The sequence below is a fragment of the Micropterus salmoides genome, unplaced genomic scaffold (genome assembly GCF_014851395.1).
Source record: "Micropterus salmoides isolate LMB-PRFRI ecotype aquatic unplaced genomic scaffold, ASM1485139v1 Ms_hic_scaffold_4, whole genome shotgun sequence".
NCBI classification, from domain to species: Eukaryota; Metazoa; Chordata; class Actinopteri; order Centrarchiformes; family Centrarchidae; genus Micropterus; species Micropterus salmoides.
The window spans coordinates 22,535,993-22,559,491 of record NW_024043372.1 but is presented as its reverse complement, the minus strand read 5'-3'; the positions used below and the strand labels follow the sequence as shown (position 1 = coordinate 22,559,491).

Below are 23,499 nucleotides of genomic sequence, written 5' to 3'. Positions count from 1 at the left end.
ATTACGTCTCTTAAATATAACAAAGAAAATGTCTAGTTTAAAATAAAATATGTTTGACTAGCTGACTGAGTGTTAAATGAATGTTTTGTTTTGAAATGTTTTGAAAGGCAAAGGTGTAAGTTGACTGCTGTTCATCTTGGTCTAGTTCTTTGTTATCAATGTTTAATGCAAAGTCGTACTTACACGTACATTTGCCAATACGTTGATGCACCTTCATGTGTTCTGTGCCTTCTGTGCCAAGAAAGACTGATGGTTAAGACCCTCGGCTGAAGAATCACATGTATCCTGATTGGCCTGGATTCAAATCCCACCAGAACCTCCAGTATCTTCCCAACAGGAGCCCTCTCAGCCTTTCCGGCTGCCTTTGTGTTAAAACATACCAACGGGAACCAGAATGTGCCCACACACTCTTTAAAGTGAACAAAAATGTCTATCACAGCAATCTTATCAAGTCGTTAATTTATTTAAAAACCCTCACTGTTCAGTCAGCATCTATGGGCACATATATCAAGCTTTAGGTTATCTATACCACCTACAGACCTGTTCATCCGTTAGCGTGTTTCTTACCATCTTTTTAAATGAAACTGTAACTGCCACGTCCTTCAAAAATACAAGATACTGTTATTATGGAAAGGCATTTCTGGATTACAATTTTGAATGTCATCTTCTATCAAGCCAGCAATCCTCAAACATATTGCTGTTTACTTTCTGAACACATGCTGAGGACGCCTGAGAGATGAAGGAAAAGATTTTTCAAGTGATGTCACATGTTAACGTAATGACAACGTTAATGGCTGAACTCTGTAGTCAGGGATTTCCTTTTTTCAGCGCAGAAACATCAGGGAAAATGTCAATAAAAATTCCTAATATTCTTTTTCCATTACAGTGTCTACAATGAGCAAGTTATGTGATTTGTCAGTTCACTTAAAGTTCTAAATCCAAGATGTAGCAATTATGAAGGAATTGTGGAGAATTTATCACAATGGGAATATGTTTTGCAGTTTTTGATAAAGAATTGAGTGAATTATTAATCAGAGACGTGTTTATGTGTCATTGTTGATTTGGTCCTAAGAGAGCAAAGCACGCTGCTGCCAGCTGTTTCACCGCATGTTGAGAAAGGCCTGTCAAGGCGGTTTAAGGAGAGAGACAATTTTATGTAGAAATGGGATTATTAGGCCTGTCTGCATAATCAGGGTTTCTCCAGCTGACCTGAAACTCTCAGGGGAAACCAACCTTTGAACTGATATGAAATGCTCACTCATGTGTTTCAATAATCTGCATTCTCCATTGGGTTTTCCAGTTGCTACACCACAGACGAGACAGAAATAGCTCAAATGACCAACTGGTAAATCTGTTTAACATTGCCTCTGTATGACATTGTTTAGGTGGCAGTAAAAAAAACGGTCCAGTCGCTCTTGATTGTGCTGTTGCATTTCATCGTTCTGTGAACCGTTCTCTCATTAATTCCAATAAATCTAGTGTTCTGGAAATCACTGCTATTGGCTCATTTAATATGTATCTCTCTGATTCTGCAGAATAACAAAGATCCCATGATTAAAATCCATTGAGGCACATCACACTAAATTTATTGTAATGTCTCAGTGTACTGCCCTCTTTTTCAGTGGGGGTTCATACTAATCACCGAAGTGTCTGTTAATCCGGTTTGACTTGACCTGTCTGTTTGTGTGTACTGCACATTTGGTCTATGTTTGAAATATGTTAGACCGTTCTCCTTCTAAATAAAGTAATCCATCAATTCTGTGACAAATACAAACCTATAATTTGCATGCTGGCTGCAGGAAGGAATTGTATATTAAAATAACTGTGTGGGTGCCTTTTAATTGTGATTTACAGTAGTCACTTGAGAAAAAGGTTTTGTTTTATCATCACCAAAATGTATTTAAGTCATAACTTTCCTTAATCATATCCACAACCACCTGTTACACTGTTTGTAATCCCACAGTACAGCATATAAAGCATCACATGGTAATCCAAAATGATTTCCTTCAATTTTATAGATATGATATAGATATAGTAATACTATTGTGGTGAAAGTATATCTAAGATGGTGGGCCTTGAAATATTGTCCTGGCAAGGTTAATCTGTCTTAAAAGAGGTGGTATTATGCTTTTTGGCTTTCCCCCTCTCCTTTATTGAGTTATATATCTTTTTTGTGCATGTAACAGGTTTGCAAAGTGAAAAAGCCCAAAGGGAGTTCCCATCTCCCACAGAAAACTCTGCTCTGCTGCGCTTGTTTGTAGTCCAGCCCTTCACTTCCTTTACTTGTGACGTCACAATGAAAACGCGTCATAAAGCTTGCCAAGCGGCTAGCAGGGGTCAGGCACGCCCTCAAACCAAGCTAGTCTGAACGGAGGCCTTTTGGCTCGACTCGCCTTTGTTTGGTTTTCCATTGTAGAAATTTTGTACCTGTACCTGCTTCCAGGTACTTTTTTTCGTATCACCTCACCTCTGTGGAGGTTCCAAGCGAGCTGAGGGATACTAAAATGTAACGTGAAAACACAACAGACTGCTGATTGGTCAGAGAGAATATTCACTATTCACTGCATCATCATTGCCTGCGCCAGACAGAGGCCAGCAACAGAAAGAAATATTTTACTGTTTTCGTATGGAATTTCATCACTAAATCCACTTCTGAGAAGTTTTGAGGTGAGAAATCAGCTGTGTAGATTTCGAATAGACAGTTTTACGAGAAGTGATGGTGGAACAAAAATGTGCTTGAATATTTTCGGAGTTGAGGAGCTCCGCAAGTGGCTGCAGGGATTCTTCTCAAACAACAACAGCATAATTTGTTGTAATCCATAGTTATAACAAAATTACAATTATTTGGGTAAAAGAGACAATATGGAATTGCCCCATTCCATGTGTATCATATCATACTTTCATACTTGACAATATAGGAATTAAACTTAGAGTGGATGCATTTGAATGTGAATTTCCTCTCTGGCTTTCTCAGCAATGATTCATTGGCATTCAAGATGTTGTGCCATGATGTGAGCTGCTGGTGTGAGAGCCAGCATTAAAGTCAACCAGATTTAGGTTGGCATTATTTTGATTCTGATCAGACTGGCTCTCCTAAGGCTTCCACAGAAGTGCCTGAAGCAAAAGCTAGTCAGTAGCTGCTTCTGCACACTCACGGCACTGACAAAACCTATTACACAGAAAATGCAAAGTTTCAACATTCTCTGATACTTTGACTTCCTTTCCCTTCCCAATCCCTGCCTTCAACCCCTCGCTGTCTCTCCTTGTCTACTTCTATCTCTTCACCACAGCAGAGCACGAAAATGTGTTCACATTTATAGTAAAACAAATTCTATCCATTGCGACTGACACCTGTAGCCACTAAGTCCTCCGTACATATTTAGTTGTTAACATTGTTGACAGCAATCAAGATCAGAAAAAATGAGGTAGACAGCCAGTCCCCATAATTGTTAAATGTAGGATCTCGTCACTCAGTCAGCAGGAGAGTTACAGTAAGTTGTGAAATGCCCAGCAGGGATCCTGTGAAGATATAAGACACTGAATGGGGTGAGACTAATTGCATCTGCAGGGGAACATGTTGCCAGTTTCATTCATTTTTTTAATGATGAGCAATTAAAACAATTCCCACAGTTGGCAGGTGTATGTTTTCTGTGTAAACTGTAATAAGTTAATGACCAGCTTTCTAATTAATGTGTCATTATAGAATACATAGTAATACTTACAGTACCAGTTACTGATATTCTTTCACGACTGATTCGAGTAACAAACATATTCATTCTGGTGTCTTTCACTTATTCTAGGTGGCCAACCTACTGCGACTCTTCCAAATTCCTCAGATCAGCTATGCTTCCACCAGTGCCAAGCTCAGTGACAAGACCCGCTATGACTACTTTGCCCGCACCGTGCCACCGGACTTCTACCAGGCCAAGGCCATGGCCGAGATCCTGCGCTACTTCAACTGGACCTACGTGTCGACAGTGGCATCAGAAGGTGACTATGGCGAGACTGGCATTGATGCCTTCCAGCAGGAGGCTCGTGCCCGCCAGATCTGCATTGCAACTTCAGCCAAGGTGAGCCGTTCCATGAGCCGTTGGAGTTATGAGAACGTGATCCGCTCCCTGCAGCAGAAGTCCAACGCCAAGGTGGTCATCCTGTTCACGCGCAGCGAAGACGCCCGCGAGCTGCTGGTGGCAGCCAACCGCATGAACGTCACCTTCACCTGGGTGGCCAGTGACGGCTGGGGAGCGCAGGAGAGTGTGGTGAGAGGCAGTGAGGCTGTGGCTGACGGGGCGTTCACCATTGAACTGGCTTCCTATCCGATCCCCCAGTTCAATGACTACTTCACTGCCTTGCACCCGTATAACAACACCAGGAATCCCTGGTTCAGAGAGTTTTGGGAAAACCAGTTCCAATGCAGCCTCCACGATCTGAGCTGTGGGAAGCACTCACTCCGCGAGGTTCCGTTTCAGCCAGAATCCAAGATCATGTTTGTTGTGAATGCTGTCTATGCAATGGCTGCTGCCTTACATAACATGAGGCAGGCCTTATGCCCCAACTCCACCAAGATGTGTGAGGCTCTCAAACCTGGCAACGGCAGAAAATTTTACAGGGACTACATTCTCAAGGTCAAGTTTGAGGGTGAGTACAATCTTGGTGAACTAATATTATTAAAATGTTGCTAAACAGATGAGTTTTCATGCTGTAAAGCAGCTTCCTTTCTCTTTCTGTATTCCGTCATCTGTATGAAATGCCATACAAACATCAATATAATATTTAATTTCCCCAAGTGCACTCTGCAAGTACTTATGCTGCCAAATTAGGTTATATCAATTTAGATTCATTGTACCAATTCATATAAAATGTAGAAGTACTGCAAGAGTAATTCTACATGTTTATACACTGCAGCTGCAGATAAGCTCTGTAATGATTCAATTTGCAAATATGAAACTATTTCCTCACCCTCATGCTTGGAGGCTCTGTTTTTCATACATCTTGGCTCAAGTGTGAATAGAGAAAAGGTTCTTCAGTTTGACCACTGCAGATACTAATCACGCAAACATTACTTATTTTCTGCTTGTCTACACAAAGCTGCAACATAAAACGTGCTTGCATCAGCACACCCACACATCACAAATGACAGACCCCAACAATTCAAATGCTCTCACTCACTTCCGTAAATTAACTGTATTGTCTTTCGATCCTTCGATTTATGGAAATACTGACATTTTCATTGATGGGAGATAGAGGTGGGGTGCTCTTATCCAGCTGTGCTTTTCTGTTCTTTGTAAAAAAAAATACCCAAAGGATTTAATATCCAGAGACTTAAAATTAGATTAGAGGACTTAAATTAGTCAGTCCCTGCAGGCATCACAACACCCTCAGGAGAAAACACACAGAAACAGGTGGACCACTAACTTTACATAATATCATTAGATATAATAGACAACATGTAAAGTGCTACATAACAAGGAATTCTAATACTCTATAATATATAAGATAATGGCTGTTTAATATAATATTCACACTTAGGAAATCATTACATGTTTTACAATTAAATGAAAAACAATAAGTCGATTATTCAATTAGTTGAGCCACAAAAAAATGAATGGCAGCTACCGTATTTTAATAATCAACTAATCACTTCAGTCATTCTTTAAACTATTTTCCAAAACATTATGGACTAAATTATTAATCAGTTAAAGAAAAATAATCTGCAGTTTAATCGATAATGAAAATAATCGTTAGTTGCAACCCTTAGTGCACTATTTTCTGACCTGTATGCAGAAATCTTGTGCTGCTACTTCTACTGAAGTCAATTTAAACTTGATAATGATAGCTGATTTCTAAAAGAAACTTTATAAGGAAAATGCAACATTATTATATATAATGTGCCACCTGTTCCCATTCCAGTGTTCAATCCAGGAACTCAAGCTGTGGCTTCGATCATGTAAATTGACAAAATGCACCTGTGTCCCGTCAGTCACTGCTCAGTCTATACTGCTAGACAAATAAAATGTGAACAAACACACATAAATAAGCAAAGAGATTAATTTAATATGACGTTGTTCTAGAGAAGATGTAAGTTCAGGTCTTGTTGCTCCAAAACTGTCCAACTGTGACATGTTTAATAAACAAATGTTGATATTTATGCTTTGCTTTCACTTTGACAATTTTGTTGCTGTATTTGCCATACGATGGCCCCCTTATACTCTTTTCTAACACCCTCTTGTTTTCTTTTCACCTTCAGCGCCATTTCGTCCACCAGACACAGAGAATGTAGTCCGCTTTGATGCCTTCGGGGACAGCCTTGGCCGTTATAACATTTTCCACTACCACAAAGAAGGCGGACACTATGTCTACCGTAAGGTCGGCTATTGGGCTCAGAGCCTGACCCTGAACACCAGCCTTATCCCCTGGGCTGGCCTGGTTGCGCCAACCTCTCAGTGTAGTGACCCCTGCAAGAAGAACGAGGTGAAAAGTATGCAGCCTGGAGATGTGTGCTGCTGGATCTGTATCCCCTGTCAGTCCTACCAGTATTTGCAGGATGAGTTCACCTGTGCTGACTGCAGCTTTGGACAGTGGCCCCTGGCCAACCTGTCTGGCTGTTATGACCTGCCTGAGGAATACATCCGCTGGGAAGATGCCTGGGCCATTGGACCCGTCACCATTTCCTGTCTAGGGATGATGTGTACGCTCTTCGTCATTGGTCTCTTCCTGAAACACAATGAGACACCCGTGGTGAAGGCCAGTGGACGTGAGCTCTCCTATATTCTTCTGCTGGGAGTGTTGATGTGTTATAGCATCACCTTCATCTACATTGCCAAACCATCCACGGCAGTTTGTACACTGCGCCGGCTCGGCCTAGGCACCTCCTTTGCTGTGTGCTACTCAGCCCTCCTAACCAAGACCAATCGCATCGCTCGGATCTTCAGCGGGGTGAAGGACGGAGCGCAGCGGCCTCGATTTATCAGCCCGGCCTCCCAGGTTGCCATCTGTGGTGCTCTGATCTCCTGCCAGCTGGTAGTGGTGGTGGTCTGGCTGCTGGTGGAGACCCCAGGGGTGAGAAAGGAAGTGAGCCCAGAGAGGAGAGACGTGGTCACTCTTAAGTGTAACAGCAAGGACTCCAGCATGCTCTTGTCTCTAACCTACAACTGCATCCTCATTATCCTCTGCACGGTCTATGCCTTCAAGACCCGCAAATGCCCCGAGAACTTTAACGAGGCCAAGTTCATCGGGTTCACCATGTACACCACCTGCATCATCTGGCTGGCTTTCCAGCCTATTTTCTACGTTACTGCCAGTGACTACAGGGTGAGTTACGTAGGTTATACATGCATACGTACAAGTGTGCACATGTAATCCTGTAAAATAATCACTACACACGTTTCTCATATCAATGAAATGTCTTTCCTAAATGAATGCTGTAGTAATGATTTGTATTAAATTATTTGTTCAGATGGCTTTAGGATCCTAATCTGAGCAGAATACATCCTAGCAGATAATCCTTCTACTGGGGTTGAATTTGGATTTTATATGCATGAAATCACAAACTGTCAGCTAGTACTGATTCAACAGTCAGCTGTGTCTGTGTTGCCCATGGCTTTTAGGAATATATATTCTTTATTAGTGTATTGCTTCAAATCTTCATAATTAGCTGCAAACTAGTCAGGTGCTCTCCAAGACAAGTAGCAGCCTTATTTTACCTTTGAAGTTTAAATATTAATGAAGTTAAAGTAAATTATAAAATATGTATGCTCAAGTCATGGAGAAGTGTAACAGGCTGCCAAATATCTTAGCCTTTGCACAACAAAACCCCAATTCTAGTGGTGGTATAACTTACGTGTTTTGTCAGTCATTTGTTTCTAGGTTTTCTAGGAACAAAAGACACATAAACAGTCTATGCTTGGTTAAAATGAACAAGTGAAATGGAGGGAAGACACTGCAGCTCCTTCACATCACCCCTAAAATGAAAGCTTACAGCAGGAAGTCATTTTATCCCTCCAGCCCCAGCAATTTCCACACAACTAAACCTAACCCTGGAAAAAGAAGGTTTTAAACTACTCCATCTACAACAATGTCTCTACTGAGACCACTGACACTGAGTCAGGCACACAGTCCATTTGAAGAATAAAATGATAGATAGATAGATAGATAGACAGATAGCAATATGTTCAGTTTCTGACCCTGTGTGCTGAATGAATGCTGATGGTCATCTGCAGACACACAAACATACTGTTCACTAGACTGAACTTCAGAGAAAAGGGTGGCCTGAGTCGTGGGGTTTGATTCTTTTGGGATCTCAACACAGAGAGAGAGGCAGAAGGGAGAAATAGCGGAATCCCCTGACACAGCCGCCTCTGCAGAAACACAGCAAAGACGGGCAAGACCACAAGGGCTTAAAGAGAGCTGAATGTCCCTGTGTGTCTCTGTGCGTAGCTGTGTGGAATGGAGCGTGAAAGACTGGGATGCTGAGTCCCAGCTGTGCCCTCTGTCCTGGGACCTCAGTGAGGCTCAGAGGAACCCTCCCTGCAGGCCCTCCAGGCAACGTGAGCAATTCACAGCCAGAACGGGCTCATCAGACAGACGCAAAACGCCCCTTTGACCGATGAATAATTACTGAAGCAACTTGGTTGGCACAGAGTCTCTTGTTTTTTTACAGGCAGGGACATATTACTAGTGTTCTCTTAGTTTTACACTGCCACTGAAAGCGTTGCCACAGCCTGATGCAAATCTCCAGCTGAATAACAAATACATGATTGTGGTCTGTCATGAAATCTACTGAGCCATGAATAACACATTTGATTATCAGATGAAATATTGAAGATGTTCTACTCGCCCTGGGGGACAGGGCTTTCCTCAAATGCAAGTGCTGGCCATCTCATCTCAGCAGCACACACAACTGATTAAACAGCCACTGCAGTCAAAAGTCACAGCACGTCTATGAAAACACTGAAGACAGTACTGAAAGACTACATCTGCAAAGTATTGCCTACATCTGCTGCCCATCACATAAACAGATCCTTTCAAGACCAACCTTTCTTAACCTTTTTTAATCTCCTTTAACATAATATTTTTGGCTCTAGATTGCTACAGAGCCCATTGATGGTGTTGTCTCACACAAACTGGATATAGTGCGAGTATCAGCTCTCAGGAAGTACTTCTCTATGTACAGCCCTTAGAGGAAATACAGGAATCAATCCGGCAACGCAGCATTAGTGGAGGAAATACAATTACAGCGGTACACTCTATAGATAGCTGATCAAAATGTGGGGATCAGGTATGGAATTCCTTTTCATATAATAAAAATATATTTTACAATAAATGCTCAGTAATCTAACTCATATTTTATGGCTAATTACGGTAAAAAAAACTGAAGAGATTAACAAGATCTTTTGTCAATTCAGCATGCATGCCAGCCTATACCAAGACTGGCTTGTGGCTGGTTGATCCAATAAAGCTTTTCAATAAATGTACAGCACAAAGCCAAATAAAAGGACATTCTCTGGAGGAATAAAGCTACCTGAAAACAGCAGAGATTATTTATGTTTGATGCAGCAGTGCTGTATTTGGGAAATAAAACAATACCTTCAAAGGCCAAACACAGCAAAAAAAACAAACAACAACTGCGAACAGAGATGAGCAGAAATCGTAGTAGCCATGCTCTACATCCAGTTCTCCACACTTGAGCAGAAAAAATATATTACTGCAAAGGCAGATTCCCTGTCCTCTGCTCTTCCAAAGCAACATCTTGTGAATTATTAAAACCACTTAACAGGTCATTCCTATGAAGTCATGGCCCTGGTTTTACTATTTCTGCAGTAAGTAGCCTCTGTGCATGTCAGTATTGCTCTGATTATTATGTAGAGACTGTCACCTGAGTTATCTTTATTCCATGTGTCCAAATATGCAGGTCAGATATACGATAGAGAAATATGATAATGATGGATTTTTTTTTTTTTTTTAACAATTTACATCTCAACCGAGGACCTGATCAAATCAGTGTGTGTACTGTATTTCAGAGGTGGCATGAGGTGAATCTTAATTTTGTTGTTCATTGCACATGGCGACCCTCAATACATCTCAAGATACAGAGATGATTTCTGGGATGTAGTTATTTCACATTATGTGTTACACTATGACCTTTCAGTGACCACTATGTTGCAAACATATATATCACATACTTTAATATCAAATCATTTTCTAATCATATCTGTATCAATTAGTTCCTATCTTTATCTTATTTAATATCATTTGATCAATACTATTACAGAAATGAGTAGCTAGGCGTTGTAAGTGAGTAAGAAGCTGATAAACATTTATGTAAAACGTTTAAACCGTTCCGTAAATAAAAATTGGGTTAACTGACTTTGTGTCAGTTACATCCCTGCCTAAGCAAACGGATGCCATGTATTTGCTATTATCTTGTTATCTTTGTTGCAGAACAGTGTGTGCACAGCGCAATACTTGGTGCCGACATTATTTTAATAACAGCATTAGCATTCAGGGTGATGACAGACACCTGCTGTGCCTTGTGAAAATGGGATGCACCTGCCACACACCACATGATGCCGGGCTATATCCTGTTATTCAGGTAGAAAAAACAAAAAGAAACCTGCGAGGAGATTGGTAATGAAGATCGATGACACGTAGCAAGATGTGAGCGGGGTGAGGGGGAAAAGGGAAGCGAGGATTAAGCAGTTGATTGACAAGCAAATAAACAGATCGCTTAACACCTCTCTTTAGCAGTCCCAGCTTCCTCCTTCCTCATCTGTTGCACATTGCTTTGATTTGGAATTTATTATCTAGCTTCTTTCTTGTTAAAACAAATATTCTTTCACATGAGTAGAGTTAATTTAACAGTTTTTGGTTGTTTTTAACCTTTTCCTCAGAGCCATATCAGCACTATAGAGTAACAAACAGTTAATAATACCAAAAAACAAAAATAAATTCATACCAAAAACAATGTCATTGAAAATTTCAAGTTTACTTTTCTGTTACATGAAAATAAACTCAAATCATCGAGCATCACCGAGTAATATCTGTAAAATACACAGTAGATGCAGGTGTAAGGGCTTGACCTACCTATAAGCAAACCATGGTTTTGTTTTGTAAGAGTGAATTTCTCACCTGTCTTTCCTCTTCCAGGTGCAGACCACCACCATGTGCATCTCCGTCAGTCTGAGTGGGTCTGTGGTGTTGGGCTGCCTCTTCTCTCCCAAGGTTCACATCATCCTGTTCCAGCCACAGAAGAATGTCAGCACTCTCAGAGTGGCCACCACACGCTTCAGCGTCACCACAGGCCCAGGCTCCAGTTTCTCTCAAGGTACCACCTGATATGCAACAACATCACTGTACACAGGAATACATCATAACTCTACTGAACTGTAACATTATTCTTAACTACTTTATCACTAAGCGAGGCTATACCTCTAACACTGGCTGTTGTATTCTCTTTACCTTCAGGCAAACTAAAAAGTGTTCTTTTCTTCCATTATACAAAAAATTGGAAAATTTCCACTATATAAAATACAGGACCTCTTCGTCATTTTTATAAATCAGTAATTGGAGGAGTGAGGGCGCCCACTATTGTTTCTACACACATAACCACATATCATCAGATTCCATTACTTGTTTATCATTCTGCTAATTCATCTGCAAGCACGCGGTCCTCTGGGCTTTGGTAGCTATACTGTGGAAAAGGAATGGCAGGGTCATGTGCCATATGTTACGTGCTACATCTGTACTGTTTGCGTAATCCAAAAGAAGTTGGAGTTTATTTTTTATTTTTATGTTTTGCAGCATCAGCCTCCAATGTTGTTCCAACAGTGTGTAACGGACGAGAGGTGGTGGACTCCACAACGTCCTCCTTGTGAAGATTAGCCGAGTTCCTTTGCCAAGCATTGTAAACAGAGTTATATAATCAATAGTCCTGAATCAGGTGTCTCAGATATTAAAGAGGTCACACAGACGATCGTCCTGACTTTGTTGTCCTCAAAGTGCTGTGAGTACAATGTCCCGATTATTTTATTTTGTTCTTTGACTCGTAGCGATTTTAAATGAGATGCCAATAAAGTCGCATATAGACCTTGTTTTTTTTTAAGATTCTACTTGCAATGATGGAGTAAATTATAGTAAATCTGTTAAATGTAACATATACAAGACGTTTTTAATGTAGATTTTGGTGAACCAGTTTGTGCTTTCTTGTAATTTATGTAAATAAAATGTGTTTTTTATTAATGCCAAAATGACTTATAGTCTATCACTTCATCATGAGATGCACATTTCAGAGGATAGTATTTGCAAAAATGCTTTAATGGAATAAACTTTGTAGTCGTAGTGACTTGCACAAATCTGCAACATTGCTACATTTGTGTATTTGCCTACTGCCTAATATCTATAATATGCTAAATTAACTGCACATTTATAGTGCTTTTTAACCTTATTGGACAAAACACTTTACACCCATTCACATCATTTGTTGATGGTGACAGAGCTGCTACGTGAGACACTGATCCAGCAGTCTTGGGTTGAGCATCTTGCTCACTTCAACATGTGGACAGTAGGAGCCGGGGCTCAAACCATCAACCCTGCAACGAATGGACGTCCTGCTCAACCTCCTGAGACACAGCCTTAAATCCTTGAATAAATGTAAGACTCCTGTGGAAGAAGTGTAATTCAGATATAGTCAAGTTCCCTGACTATTTAAAATATATGATGATGAACTCGGTCTGGGTTTGAAATATGAGCTGTCTATTATTTATCAGCTTTAATCTACACCATCTGCCATGACCAAACAGTCTGTACATGGAAATTACCAGCACAAATATCATCATCTGCTGATAAGGGATAAAATCCACCAAAGCTGTCCTGGGAATACACACAGCAGTCAGTACTACCCCTGTGAGCGTGAGGCAGATGTTTTGGAAAACAGACCCATAGAGTGATTAAACACTGCCATCTTGTGTCCAAATGGTGTGATCTACTCTTGCACAATGCAACATGTAAGCAGCCCTGGGGCTTGCTGTAAATAAAGTATTTGCATATTGAGGAAGCGGACACAGAAAATCATCTTACTTTATTAGATCTGCTCAGTGGCCCTCATCAAATTACTGTTATTATATAAATGTCTATATAAGCATGTGTCCTTGCAGTGACTATAACAACAAAGTGTCAATATGTATCTAAAGGTTAAAGAATAGTGAACTAAACATATAGAAACATAATTATGAGAAGACACTTCTCTTACAGTATTACCTGGGTGATTGCAGCAGCTCTGGTAAACTCAGTTGCTGAGAGTCATCCTCATCCAACAAATCCACAGTGTATCTAATTAACATACAGGAGACTGCAATGGGAAATGGTGCTAACAACGCCACCTATAATAACTTTTACTAATATGTATACAAGTAATATTAATAAGTCCTTTCTAAGTCAACCTTTTTATATAAGAGCTAAAAATATTTACCACCTTTAAACACAAACACAAGACACACACTACCCAGCTGTGCACTTACTCTACATCACACTTCTGAGTTGTCTTCTCTGATGCTTTTGTGAATTTAGCATAAGAGAAGAAGAGAAGATAGGCAGGTCATGGAATATTGTTTTCCTTTGTCTTTCCCTTTGGAATTTACAATAAGTTATACTTGTTTTAATATCATAAATAGACAAAATTACAGCAAGCTCTTCTGGTTTTGTTACTGCGCTCCCTAGCAACCCTGATCTCCAAATCTCATTTGAGTTTACTGTTAATTTAAAAAAATGATCTGAACTGGGACAAGTTGATGTCAGTAGCTAAATCAGGGAATTTAAGGGTTAATTTAAGGGCTCTCCATCCAACGTTGACAAATAACAGTTTTTAAAAATAACTCGACTTTTTTATAGTTTGCTATTATTTTAAAATGTTTTAGCTTATCCTTTAAAATAACAAAGCATACATTTTCTGTGAACAGTAAACTTAACGTTACAGATGTTTATTGGCGATGGCGCGATGGATAAGATACATACCTTTGGTGTAAGGGACCCGGGTTCAATCCCCCACTGTGACCCATCCACCATTGTGTCTCTGAGCAAGACACTTAACCCCTAGTTGCTCCAGAGGCCTGCGACCTCTGACATGTATAGCAATTGTAAGTCGCTTTGGATAAAAGCGTCAGCTAAATGAATAAATGTAACGTTATAACAGAAGATATGTTACCTTAACATTTGTAAAGGAAAACACTGCATCTGCAAGGGTGAAGGGAGATTAGATCGGACTTTAAATTAACGTTAACTCGCATTATTTCTGTTTTGAAGGCTTTCAGAGGCATAGAAAACAGAGAACAATACATACCGGAGCAAGCTAGGTGGCGGTGTAGCCGTTAGCTCTCCAGTTCCGTCGCCGAAACTCTTGACAACGAGGCTTGGAAGAAGAGGACAACAGAGTAGCTGAGCTCCGCCTCTTCACCTCACTGTAACGTGGATGTAAACTTGCCGTCTGTAAGTCAGACTGCACCCTCCAGCCAGCCCGGGGACAGCTTCAGCAGCGAGGAGACCCTGTGTCTGACCGTCTCCTGTCCTCTTTCCCAGCCTGACCATTAAGACCATTTAAGGTTAAAGGTGAGTTCAGGTCGTCTTTGGAAAAAACTGTGGAGGGCAGAGGCCCTCCAACACACATCCAAACTGCAAATGGTTGGTCAGTTGCTATTAGTTATGGCAGAATACAGCAGGTTAGCTGACGTAGCTTACGTATATGGGAAAGTAATTTGTTTTGCTGGACAGTCAGGGTTAGCCGGTGGCTAGTGTTGGCATGTCTGAGCTTGCCCAGGCATCACGTCCAAATGACCAACATGGAAAGTTTCTGTGCAGGGTTTTCCTGCCTTGGTCATGGCACCAAAGAGACGATCTGCTTCTGCTGCCAAAGCAGTTGGCAAGAAGGTGAAAGTAGAGCCCGAGCCACCAAAGGTCAAGGATGCCTTCACCTCTGCAAAAGAGGCCCTTCTGGCTGCAGGGCCACAGGTGAAAGGGAACAGGAAGGTGGATGAGCACTGCAGACTGTCAGCCTGTGGGGAGGTGAGAAATATGCTGTATGTAACACAAGACATCTGCGCAGTATAACTTCACTCAAATACTGAATTTTATGCTGTCATATTTAAAGAGAATAATAATTTTGAAAAATGTTCTGTGTTGTCTCCACCAGGTATACGATGACTACGACTGCATGCTCAACCAGACAAACATTGGACATAACAATAATAAGTTTTATCTCATTCAAGTTATTAAAGCAGACAACAAATACTATTCATGGAACAGATGGGGTAGAGTGGTAAGTGTGCCCTGCAACAGATTTAGTGTGTTAAATTAGTTATATAGAGCAAATTGCCCCTGATTGCCTCTTCTCCAATCTAAATTCAGGGGGAAGCAGGACAAAGCAAACTCAACCCCTTTGATAACCTTGAGCGTGCTGTCAAGGACTTTGAGAAAAAGTTTAAGGACAAGACAAAGAACAACTGGTGCGAGCGGTCAAATTTTGTCTCCCACCCTGGGAAGTACACCCTGATTGAGGTGGATGGAGAGCAGGATGCTGAGGTCAAGGTAATGTAAATGTCAGTTACCACTATCCATGTTTGAAATGTTTGAAATGTTTGAAATTCAGTGTCAACCCTAGCCAGATCTCACTGGCTGTACTTTTTAATGTTGCAGGTGGACATTGTCGACGGAAAGACTGACATCGTCACTAAAAAAGTTCTACCTTGCACCCTTGAGAAGGCTACAAAGAGCCTCATCGAGTTAATTTTCAGCAATGACATGTTCAAAGAGGCGATGGAATGTATGAACCTAGGTGGGTGTGTCTCCATTTACCAACAGGTATAACAGGTTCAAGCAGACTGTAAAGGCTCAGTGTACTTTAATACCTGTTCTGTAACATGTCCGTTTGGCCAGATCGCCTGTTGCTCTAAATTGGGCGGCTAAATTGAAAATCTCTGAGACTCTGTATATTTAGCTTGACTTAAAGTAGTGCTTAGAAATGTGAAAAACTTCAAGATCAATATCAAAGAGTGCAGAATGTCACATGTAAATGATTGACCAAAGGTTGGAGTTTACGCAACACTTATCTCAGTATTTTGAACATACAGTATTTGATCAGTGTCTTGGAGTTGGCTAACAAGGCCATTGTTATTCCAAGGTATTTTCTTTTTTGTAAGTAAGTAACACTTTGCACCTTAAAATACACAACGTGACATACCTTTTCTTAGAGGAAACAAGGAAAACATACAAACAACCTGTCTGGTTGGGATTTGTGTGTGTGTGTGTGTGATATACAGACATCAAAAAGATGCCTTTGGGCAAACTCAGTAAGATGCAGATTGCAAAGGGGTTTGAAGTGTTGGAGGAGATTGAGGGAGCTATGAACCAAAGAAGTGGAAAAGCACGCCTGGAAGAACTTTCCTCAAAGTTCTTTACCACAGTCCCACACAACTTCGGCCGTAACAGACCGCCAACCATCAACAGCAAAGAGATTGTGGAGAAGAAGAAAGAGATGCTTATGGTGAGATTTATTTCCTGATTATATGTTGGAATGAGCGGCCTTTCTATGATATTTTATTAGTCCTGAAGTCGCTCTCCTTTTACATGCTCTGTAAAGGTGCTGGCTGACATCGAGCTTGCCCAGACTCTGAAGTCAGAGACTGAAAAGGCTCAGGAAGAGATGATCGAGACAGTTCCTCACCCTCTAGACCAGGACTATAAGTCTCTTAAATGCAGGCTGACTCTAATGGACAAGGATACAGAAATATTCAAGGTACTGTGTCATAAGTGATAATAACGTTCAGTAAATACAAAGCACTGACTGATCTCACATTATCCACTGATGGTGTCCTCTTGTCAACAAATATTTACTTTGGGTTTTTTTTGCATTTTAAGATCATAGAAAAATACTTGAAAGCGACTTCAGGTGGCTATTGTAAACCAAACATTGTCAATGTTTGGGAAGTTGATCGAGAGATGGAGGTAGGAACTACAGTCAGTCTTGTTTAATGTGATACAGCAGACTGAAGTCCTGTGACCTAATGTATGTGTTGCATATTGCAGGGAGAGCGGTTTAGCGAGAATGATAGTCTGGAGAACCGCCGTCTGTTGTGGCATGGTACAAACATAGCAGTGGTGGCTGCTATCCTAAAGAGCGGCCTGAGGATAATGCCCCATTCAGGAGGACGTGTTGGTTCCGGTATTTATTTCGCATCTGAAAACAGCAAGTCTGCATGTTATGGTGAGGCTGTATGAAAACACAGGCATTGAAGAAGATAATAAGGAAATTGATTGCATTAATAATGATAATATGGTGTTTAAAAAGTCAAATTTTTTTCTGCCATGTATTTTTGTAGTGCGCACCTCTAAAAATAGGGGAGTGATGTTTCTGAGTGAGGTAGCCCTTGGCAAAGAATACATCATCACCAAAGACGACTGTTCCTTGAAAAACCCTCCTGCAGGCTATGATAGTGTGGTGGCACGAGGATCAGTGGAGCCAGGTACAGTGCTCCTTCAACTTGCTCTCAAGTTCACTGTGGGACACTTTGGTGTCCAAAAACTCAGTTTGGGCAAAGTTTTTTTTTTTTTAATTTGTACAACACTAACTCCAGAGACACAAATGCGAAAAAAAGCAACACAAGGTCTATGTTCAAGATCGTGTTGTTTCAATAAAAATTTTACTCTCATTTCTAGTTACCCTAATATTGAAAGAAATAAGAGCATTTGAGAGCCACTGTGTTAAATGATATCATGCAGCAGGATTTGTTTGGTAAAGTTGTTAATGTCTGTATTTTCAGATCCCTCTGAGGACACCTTCATCACCCTGGAGGGCAAGATGGTTGCTGTGCCTCAGGGTGAGCCCATAGCTCAGCCTCAGTTCTCAGATAGCTTCTTCGGCAACAGTGAATATCTCATCTACAAAGAGAGCCAGTGTCGCCTTCGGTACCTGCTGGAGCTGATCATGTAGCACCAAGTCAACTCAAGGAAAGAAGCAGGTCCTTTGAAAAGTTCCTCATTCCCTCTGTATAAGGGGCTTCCTAAAAAGCTTGGCTATGCTGTTTGCCTCTAGTAATAAATCTATTGTCTTTATTGTGCAGATGTTCCTACCATGATGCACAAATTATTAATTCTTCTATGTGCCTTATATTTTGCACACTGTAAAACTGGAAGACTGCACTTCCGATATGACACATACTGACATTGTATTTACTTTACTCTTACAAAAAGATTACCTTTTTCATTTCTTGATTTTTACATATCTAAAATGTCTCTAAATGTTTGCACTGTTTTGTTTACAAACAACACCCTGTTTTCTGTTTGTTTCCCAGTTTTACATACTGCATTATTTAATTCAAGCGGTAATGCTAATATAAACCTGTCCCTCAGAGAGAAAATATCTTTGATATGTAGGAGGAATGTACTGTATGCCTTTGCAGTTATATAGGCATTTTGAATGAAGTTGTATAGTAGAGCAGATGTAAACATGACACTCTATGCACTGATATGTTTACAGGTTAAAATGCAATTTATGGCTAACATTTAATGTCTGTTATAAATCTTATATTTTGTTGAGCTGTTGAGAAGGAGTCTGAAAGTACTTCTGCAGTGCAAAGTAATGCAAGATGTAAGTTAAGAATAGATTGGGCAAATGTCTTGCCCAGTACTTTTAGCTATATTACAAATGCCACCATATGGTGTCAGTAATGAGCAACTCCCTTTCAAATGTAATTGCCTCTGCAAGACATTACTTGAACCAATAATTGGTTAATAAACTGAAGTGCCCCTCTAAGGTGTTGTAGTGTTTTTCTTTGTGGATGTTGAACTCGAAGACTTTGATCTCCATACTTTAGTATTATACTAGTTTCTATGGTAGTCTTTATTTTTTATTTTTTTAACAATAATGTTTTTGATGCAGGTCATTTTCACTATGTCGCATTATTAGTTGTGTATATGGCAGTTATCTAGACGGAGATGGTGATGATGGTGTGTGATCAAAGTAAATAAAATGAATAGTGTTATTTATCTAATGTCAGGCTAAACGGATTGATTCAATATTTTTAGATTTACACACTGTGTAGCAAGTTTGTAATGCATATTATAAAATAATCATGTTCTTGATATCCATCATTTTGTGTTACTTTGTGTTGAGATAATAATCCTGGTCTCTGACCCACCTGGAGAGAAGTCAAAATGTAATTAAAGCACTTGGAAATATTTACACTACACTACATATTTGATTACTGTGAAAATCTGTAAAAAAAAAAAAAAACAACAAAAAAACCCCGTGACTTTTAAGTTAATTTTGGTTCTAAAAATGTTTTGACACTAATTACCTCCAATTACAGGCCAGGACATATAAACATATTTGGTCAATTAAGCCAGATGAAGACCTTTTGGTGTGGATGAAATGTATACTGTTACCTTTCATACTTCCACACTAAGACATATTTAATATGGACAAAACTATTCAGCTAGGGTGTAGGATGTAGTCGTATGAAGATGATGGCTCTTTAATATGCTGCTATGGAAGGTAATTGGAGTGTAAAAAACAGTCACCTCTATAGATGTAAAATAGCATGCATTTTGTTGTAGAGCATTTTTGTGACTACAACAGTTGATCCCTAATTGTCAGGAAGGAAGCAGTTCCATTCTCTAGAAATCTTAAAGTTGCCTCTGATTTCAATAAATGATACTACTTATGCAAGTTCCAGAACTGGCTTCATCAGGGTAAACCTATGGGGTAAACGTGTTTCCCCTTTAAGTCAGTGGAAATTAGGACCCAGGGGAGACTGGGTGCTGGAAGTGGGACAGTGGAGTGTGTGTCTATTTGAAAGCAAAAAAAAAAAAAAGAGAACACAATTACACACAATACAATGTGTGACAGTCACTGCCATGCACAGGACAGGAATGAGAGAGGAAGCATCATTTACCATCTAAAATGCTCATGGAATCAGTGATCAGCACTTCTTTAATTGGAGATATGTACGTGTGATAAGGCTGGACCTCTGGAGCCAAAGAAGAACAAAACCTTGGACTTTGTAAGATGGATTTTCAGTTGGATGACTGATTATTTTACTTTTTTGGAAGAAAAATAAATAATAAAGTGGGGCTTCCTCTGGTTTGAGCCTGTATAAACATACATGGCATTTCAACAGGAGTGTCAAGTCAGACACTTGGTTAATCTGTTTGGTTTGAACTGAACAAACCACACAAACACAGAGTGGATCATGGGTAAGTAAGTGCTATATTTGTTATAGATAAAATTTAACATATTTCACCACACAAAATGATGAGATATGATGATATTTATATATATTTAAAGTATTTGTGTTATGTTTATATACCATTGCACACATCATTGCATACTGCAGAGAGAATTCATGTCAGATACAATTTTTCACAACTACTTCACTAGATAGACTTCAATGGGGGGAAACCTTGATTTGAATTGATTTAACTTTACCAATTTACTCCCTGCTGGAACACACTGTGCCAAAGTGTACCCAAAGCAAAGTGGTAAACATCTCTGTTGTGAAACTGCATAGGTTGAGTGTTCAGAGATGGAGCAGATGAAAGCTTTGATTGCCTTTCAACTTGCCAGTGCCTGGCACTTTGACAGAAGGAACATTTGAGAGTGTCTGAAAAGAGAATTCACAGATTGAATGTTAATCAAATACATTGGACTGTTGGTTGGACCTTAAACAAATGCACTCTGGAAAACCATAACCAGCAGCTCAGAATATTGAAGCTTGTCATTGCTTATTGTCCTCACAACTCTTATCTTTAACAACAATGTAGAATAGCCCTCCAGAAGGCTAATACTGATTTTACATAAACAAGGCTAACTATTCCAAAGTATCTTTGTGTATGTTGATCTGTTTAAGCTTAAAAGATGTAAGCAGTTTACGTTTCCAATTTGAAAACAGTAGTCAGCAGAAATTGAATTGCAATATAAGATATTAAATAATTAGACAACGCCCTGCATCAGTATTCAACTATGTTAGATAGAGGTAGAGGAAACAACATACTATATCTACAGGAAATGACAGACAAATGCCCATAAAATGTCTGAACTGCCTTCAAAATTTTTAGCAGTAAGTGTTTTCTGTCTTTTCAATGCAGGATATCCACATATGAAGACATCTGACATACAAATGGAGGAAGTTGTGAATGAATAATGGCCGACAAGACCGGTCCCATGATAGTCTCTGTGCCAAATCACTCAGTGACAAATCTCACCACTGCACTATACCAGCCCGATCCTACGGTTCCTGCCAATGTGGGCGTCGTCACAAGCTCCCAGTCACAGATCAAAGACCTGTTTGGGTTGTTCTGCATGGTGACCCTTAACCTCATTGCTTTATTGGCCAACACTGGTGTGATGGTGGCCATTGCTCGTGCTCCTCACCTGAAGAGGTTCGCTTTTGTGTGTCACCTTTGTGCAGTGGACCTGCTGTGTGCCATCCTCCTCATGCCTTTGGGTATCATTTCCAGCTCACCCTTCTTTGGCACCGTGGTGTTTACTGTTCTGGAGTGTCAGGTTTACATCTTTCTCAATGTTTTCCTCATCTGTCTGTCCATTCTCACCATCACAGCCATCAGTGTGGAGCGTTACTTTTATATCGTACACCCCATGCGTTATGAAGTCAAGATGACCATCAACCTCGCTATTGGCGTCATGCTCCTAATCTGGGTTAAGTCAGTCATTTTAGCTTCGGTCACGCTCTTTGGATGGCCAGCTTACGGACATCAGAGCTCCATTGCTGCAGCTCACTGCTCTCTCCATGCGAGTCACAGTCGTCTCAGAAGCGTGTTTGCTGTGCTCTTCAGTGTGGTCTGTTTCCTAGTTCCTGCAGTGATTATCTTTGCTGTTTACTGTGCCGTGTACAAGGTAGCTCGTTCTGCAGCCCTGCAGCAAGTCCCTGCTGTGCCAACGTGGGCAAATGCGAGCCCTGCTAAGAATCGCTCGGACTCCATCAACAGCCAGACCACCATGATCACCACTACCCGCACTCTGCCTCAAAGACTATCTCCAGAGAGGGCCTTCAGTGGCGGCAAGGCTGCCATCACCTTGGTATTCATTGTGGGCCAGTTCTTGGTTTGTTGGTTGCCCTACTTCATCTTCCACCTGCAAATGTCTCTGACTGGCTCCATGCAGAGCCCCGGGGACTTAGAGGAAACAGTCACCTGGCTGGCCTACTCCTCCTTTGCAGTTAACCCATTCTTCTATGGCCTATTGAACAGGCAGATCAGAGAAGAGCTGGTAAAGTTTCGACGCTGCTGCTTCACGCAGCCGGCGGAGTTTGGGGCATCCAGCCACGAGGGCTCCCTTCAGGAGAACTTTCTCCAGTTCATCCAGAGAACCAGCAGTACAGCTGAAACCCTGTCCAACTCCTGTCCCAAAAACACTACAGACCAGGGGATAAAGATCCCTGGGCAAATACCCGAGGAGCATGCTTAGGCACTGACCAGCATGAGTTAAGGACTACAGTGTTAACACCGAGGCCAAGTTTTTTATATTTAGCGGATATTTCTTTCTTAACGGATAAGTTCACACTGGAAGTCTATCTTAAAACAAGGCTACTGACATGCCCATATGTACACTGGATGGATTATTGTTTTCTGTAATTCTTCCATTCTGGTCACAAAGAGACCAATTCTTAAAGCAATTTTAATGTAAGCGTTGGGGGACAGACTTGAAAAAATGTGAACCTATCCTTTAAATACACCCGAAATGCCCAGTGCCTTTTATTGTCTAATTCAGGTAGGCTTTCTCATTTTAGGTCAAGGTGCTATGGCTGTACTGTAACATGAACTATTGAAATTGTAATAACTGTTCCCCTGTGCATATTTTCCATTCATATTACAATTGGTTTCAGTGATGTTTGTAGAAATGTTTTATATGTTTATAAATGTGAAAATCTGGAGTGTAACTACAATAACAAGGTCATGATTGGATGGATATTTTTCTTGTGTTTAATTAGGAACAATTTGTATTAAATATGAATATGAGTTGGTTCCACATGTATTATTAGTGTCAGTAACAATATGTATATTCAAATGGTGACCGACTCTGTTGAACTTTGTAAAGTTTTGGATGTAACTGTTGTGGTCCTTTACAGCATATCTAAGAAACAACTTGATAAACAGCAGCATAGTGTGACTCCCACATATCATTACATGATCGCTTCAGCACTAACACAGTGGCCTCCGCAGTGTGAGGAGTGCTCATCAATCAGAGGGACAATACCTCAGAGTTCCTGTGTGCAACAGATATGCTGATAGATGGTGAATGTCATACGCCCATGTCGTCATGGAAATTGAGTAAGCCTGTGACTCACATAGCAATGAGGACCTTTCAGCTGGATGTATGCTCCCGCTTTAAATCCTGTTTCGAGTCTAAAAATTCTGGCTCATGCCTGAAAAGAAATGTCTTTTCAGGCAGAATTGCAGACTGACTACACGAGACCTATAAGTTAAGATGGAGGATCA

At 40.5% G+C, this 23,499-nt stretch overlaps 3 protein-coding genes and 1 long non-coding RNA gene across 4 annotated transcripts in view; 3 read left to right on the top strand and 1 right to left on the bottom strand.

The window, feature by feature from the left end:
• Positions 1 to 11,968, top strand: part of grm2a (glutamate receptor, metabotropic 2a) — a 29,390-nt gene extending 17,422 nt beyond the window's left edge. Inside the window, exons 3-6 of the mRNA XM_038697256.1 lie at positions 3,801 to 4,638; positions 6,248 to 7,311; positions 11,146 to 11,323; positions 11,800 to 11,968. Of these exons, the coding sequence (XP_038553184.1) occupies positions 3,801 to 4,638; positions 6,248 to 7,311; positions 11,146 to 11,323; positions 11,800 to 11,873 (2,154 nt within the window). The 3' untranslated portion in view covers positions 11,874 to 11,968. The remainder of the gene's footprint in view (positions 1 to 3,800; positions 4,639 to 6,247; positions 7,312 to 11,145; positions 11,324 to 11,799) is intronic.
• Positions 6,980 to 14,398, bottom strand: LOC119886479. The gene is made up of 5 exons (XR_005441490.1): positions 14,333 to 14,398; positions 14,198 to 14,226; positions 13,255 to 13,326; positions 11,128 to 11,232; positions 6,980 to 7,041 (listed from the first exon to the last, which is right to left on the bottom strand). It is a non-coding gene; the product is annotated as an uncharacterized LOC119886479 (long non-coding RNA).
• Positions 14,399 to 14,448: 50 nt separating this feature from the next.
• On the top strand, positions 14,449 to 18,796 carry parp3 (poly (ADP-ribose) polymerase family, member 3). Its single transcript, XM_038697258.1, has 11 exons — positions 14,449 to 14,598; positions 14,848 to 15,051; positions 15,179 to 15,304; positions 15,394 to 15,573; positions 15,682 to 15,820; positions 16,305 to 16,528; positions 16,625 to 16,780; positions 16,903 to 16,989; positions 17,071 to 17,248; positions 17,364 to 17,507; positions 17,805 to 18,796. The coding sequence occupies exons 2-11, from the start codon at positions 14,866 to 14,868 to the stop codon at positions 17,972 to 17,974; spliced, it is 1,590 nt and encodes a 529-aa protein (XP_038553186.1). The 5' UTR covers positions 14,449 to 14,598; positions 14,848 to 14,865; the 3' UTR covers positions 17,975 to 18,796.
• A 1,073-nt stretch (positions 18,797 to 19,869) lies between these two features.
• On the top strand, positions 19,870 to 23,159 carry gpr61l (G protein-coupled receptor 61-like). The gene is made up of 2 exons (XM_038697791.1): positions 19,870 to 20,238; positions 21,130 to 23,159. Exon 2 carries the CDS (start codon positions 21,185 to 21,187, stop codon positions 22,466 to 22,468), a length of 1,284 nt encoding a protein of 427 aa, XP_038553719.1. The 5' UTR covers positions 19,870 to 20,238; positions 21,130 to 21,184; the 3' UTR covers positions 22,469 to 23,159.
• Positions 23,160 to 23,499: the final 340 nt, after the last annotated feature.

Coding starts and splice junctions, on each gene's coding strand:
- parp3 (XM_038697258.1), top strand. CDS start 14,866: ATGGCACCAAAGAGACGATCTGCTTCTGCTGCCAAAGCAGTTGGCAAG. Junction 15,052..15,178: donor GACTGTCAGCCTGTGGGGAG/GTGAGAAATATG, acceptor TGTCTCCACCAG/GTATACGATGACTACGACTG. Junction 16,781..16,902: donor AGGATACAGAAATATTCAAG/GTACTGTGTCAT, acceptor TTGCATTTTAAG/ATCATAGAAAAATACTTGAA.
- gpr61l (XM_038697791.1), top strand. CDS start 21,185: ATGGCCGACAAGACCGGTCCCATGATAGTCTCTGTGCCAAATCACTCA.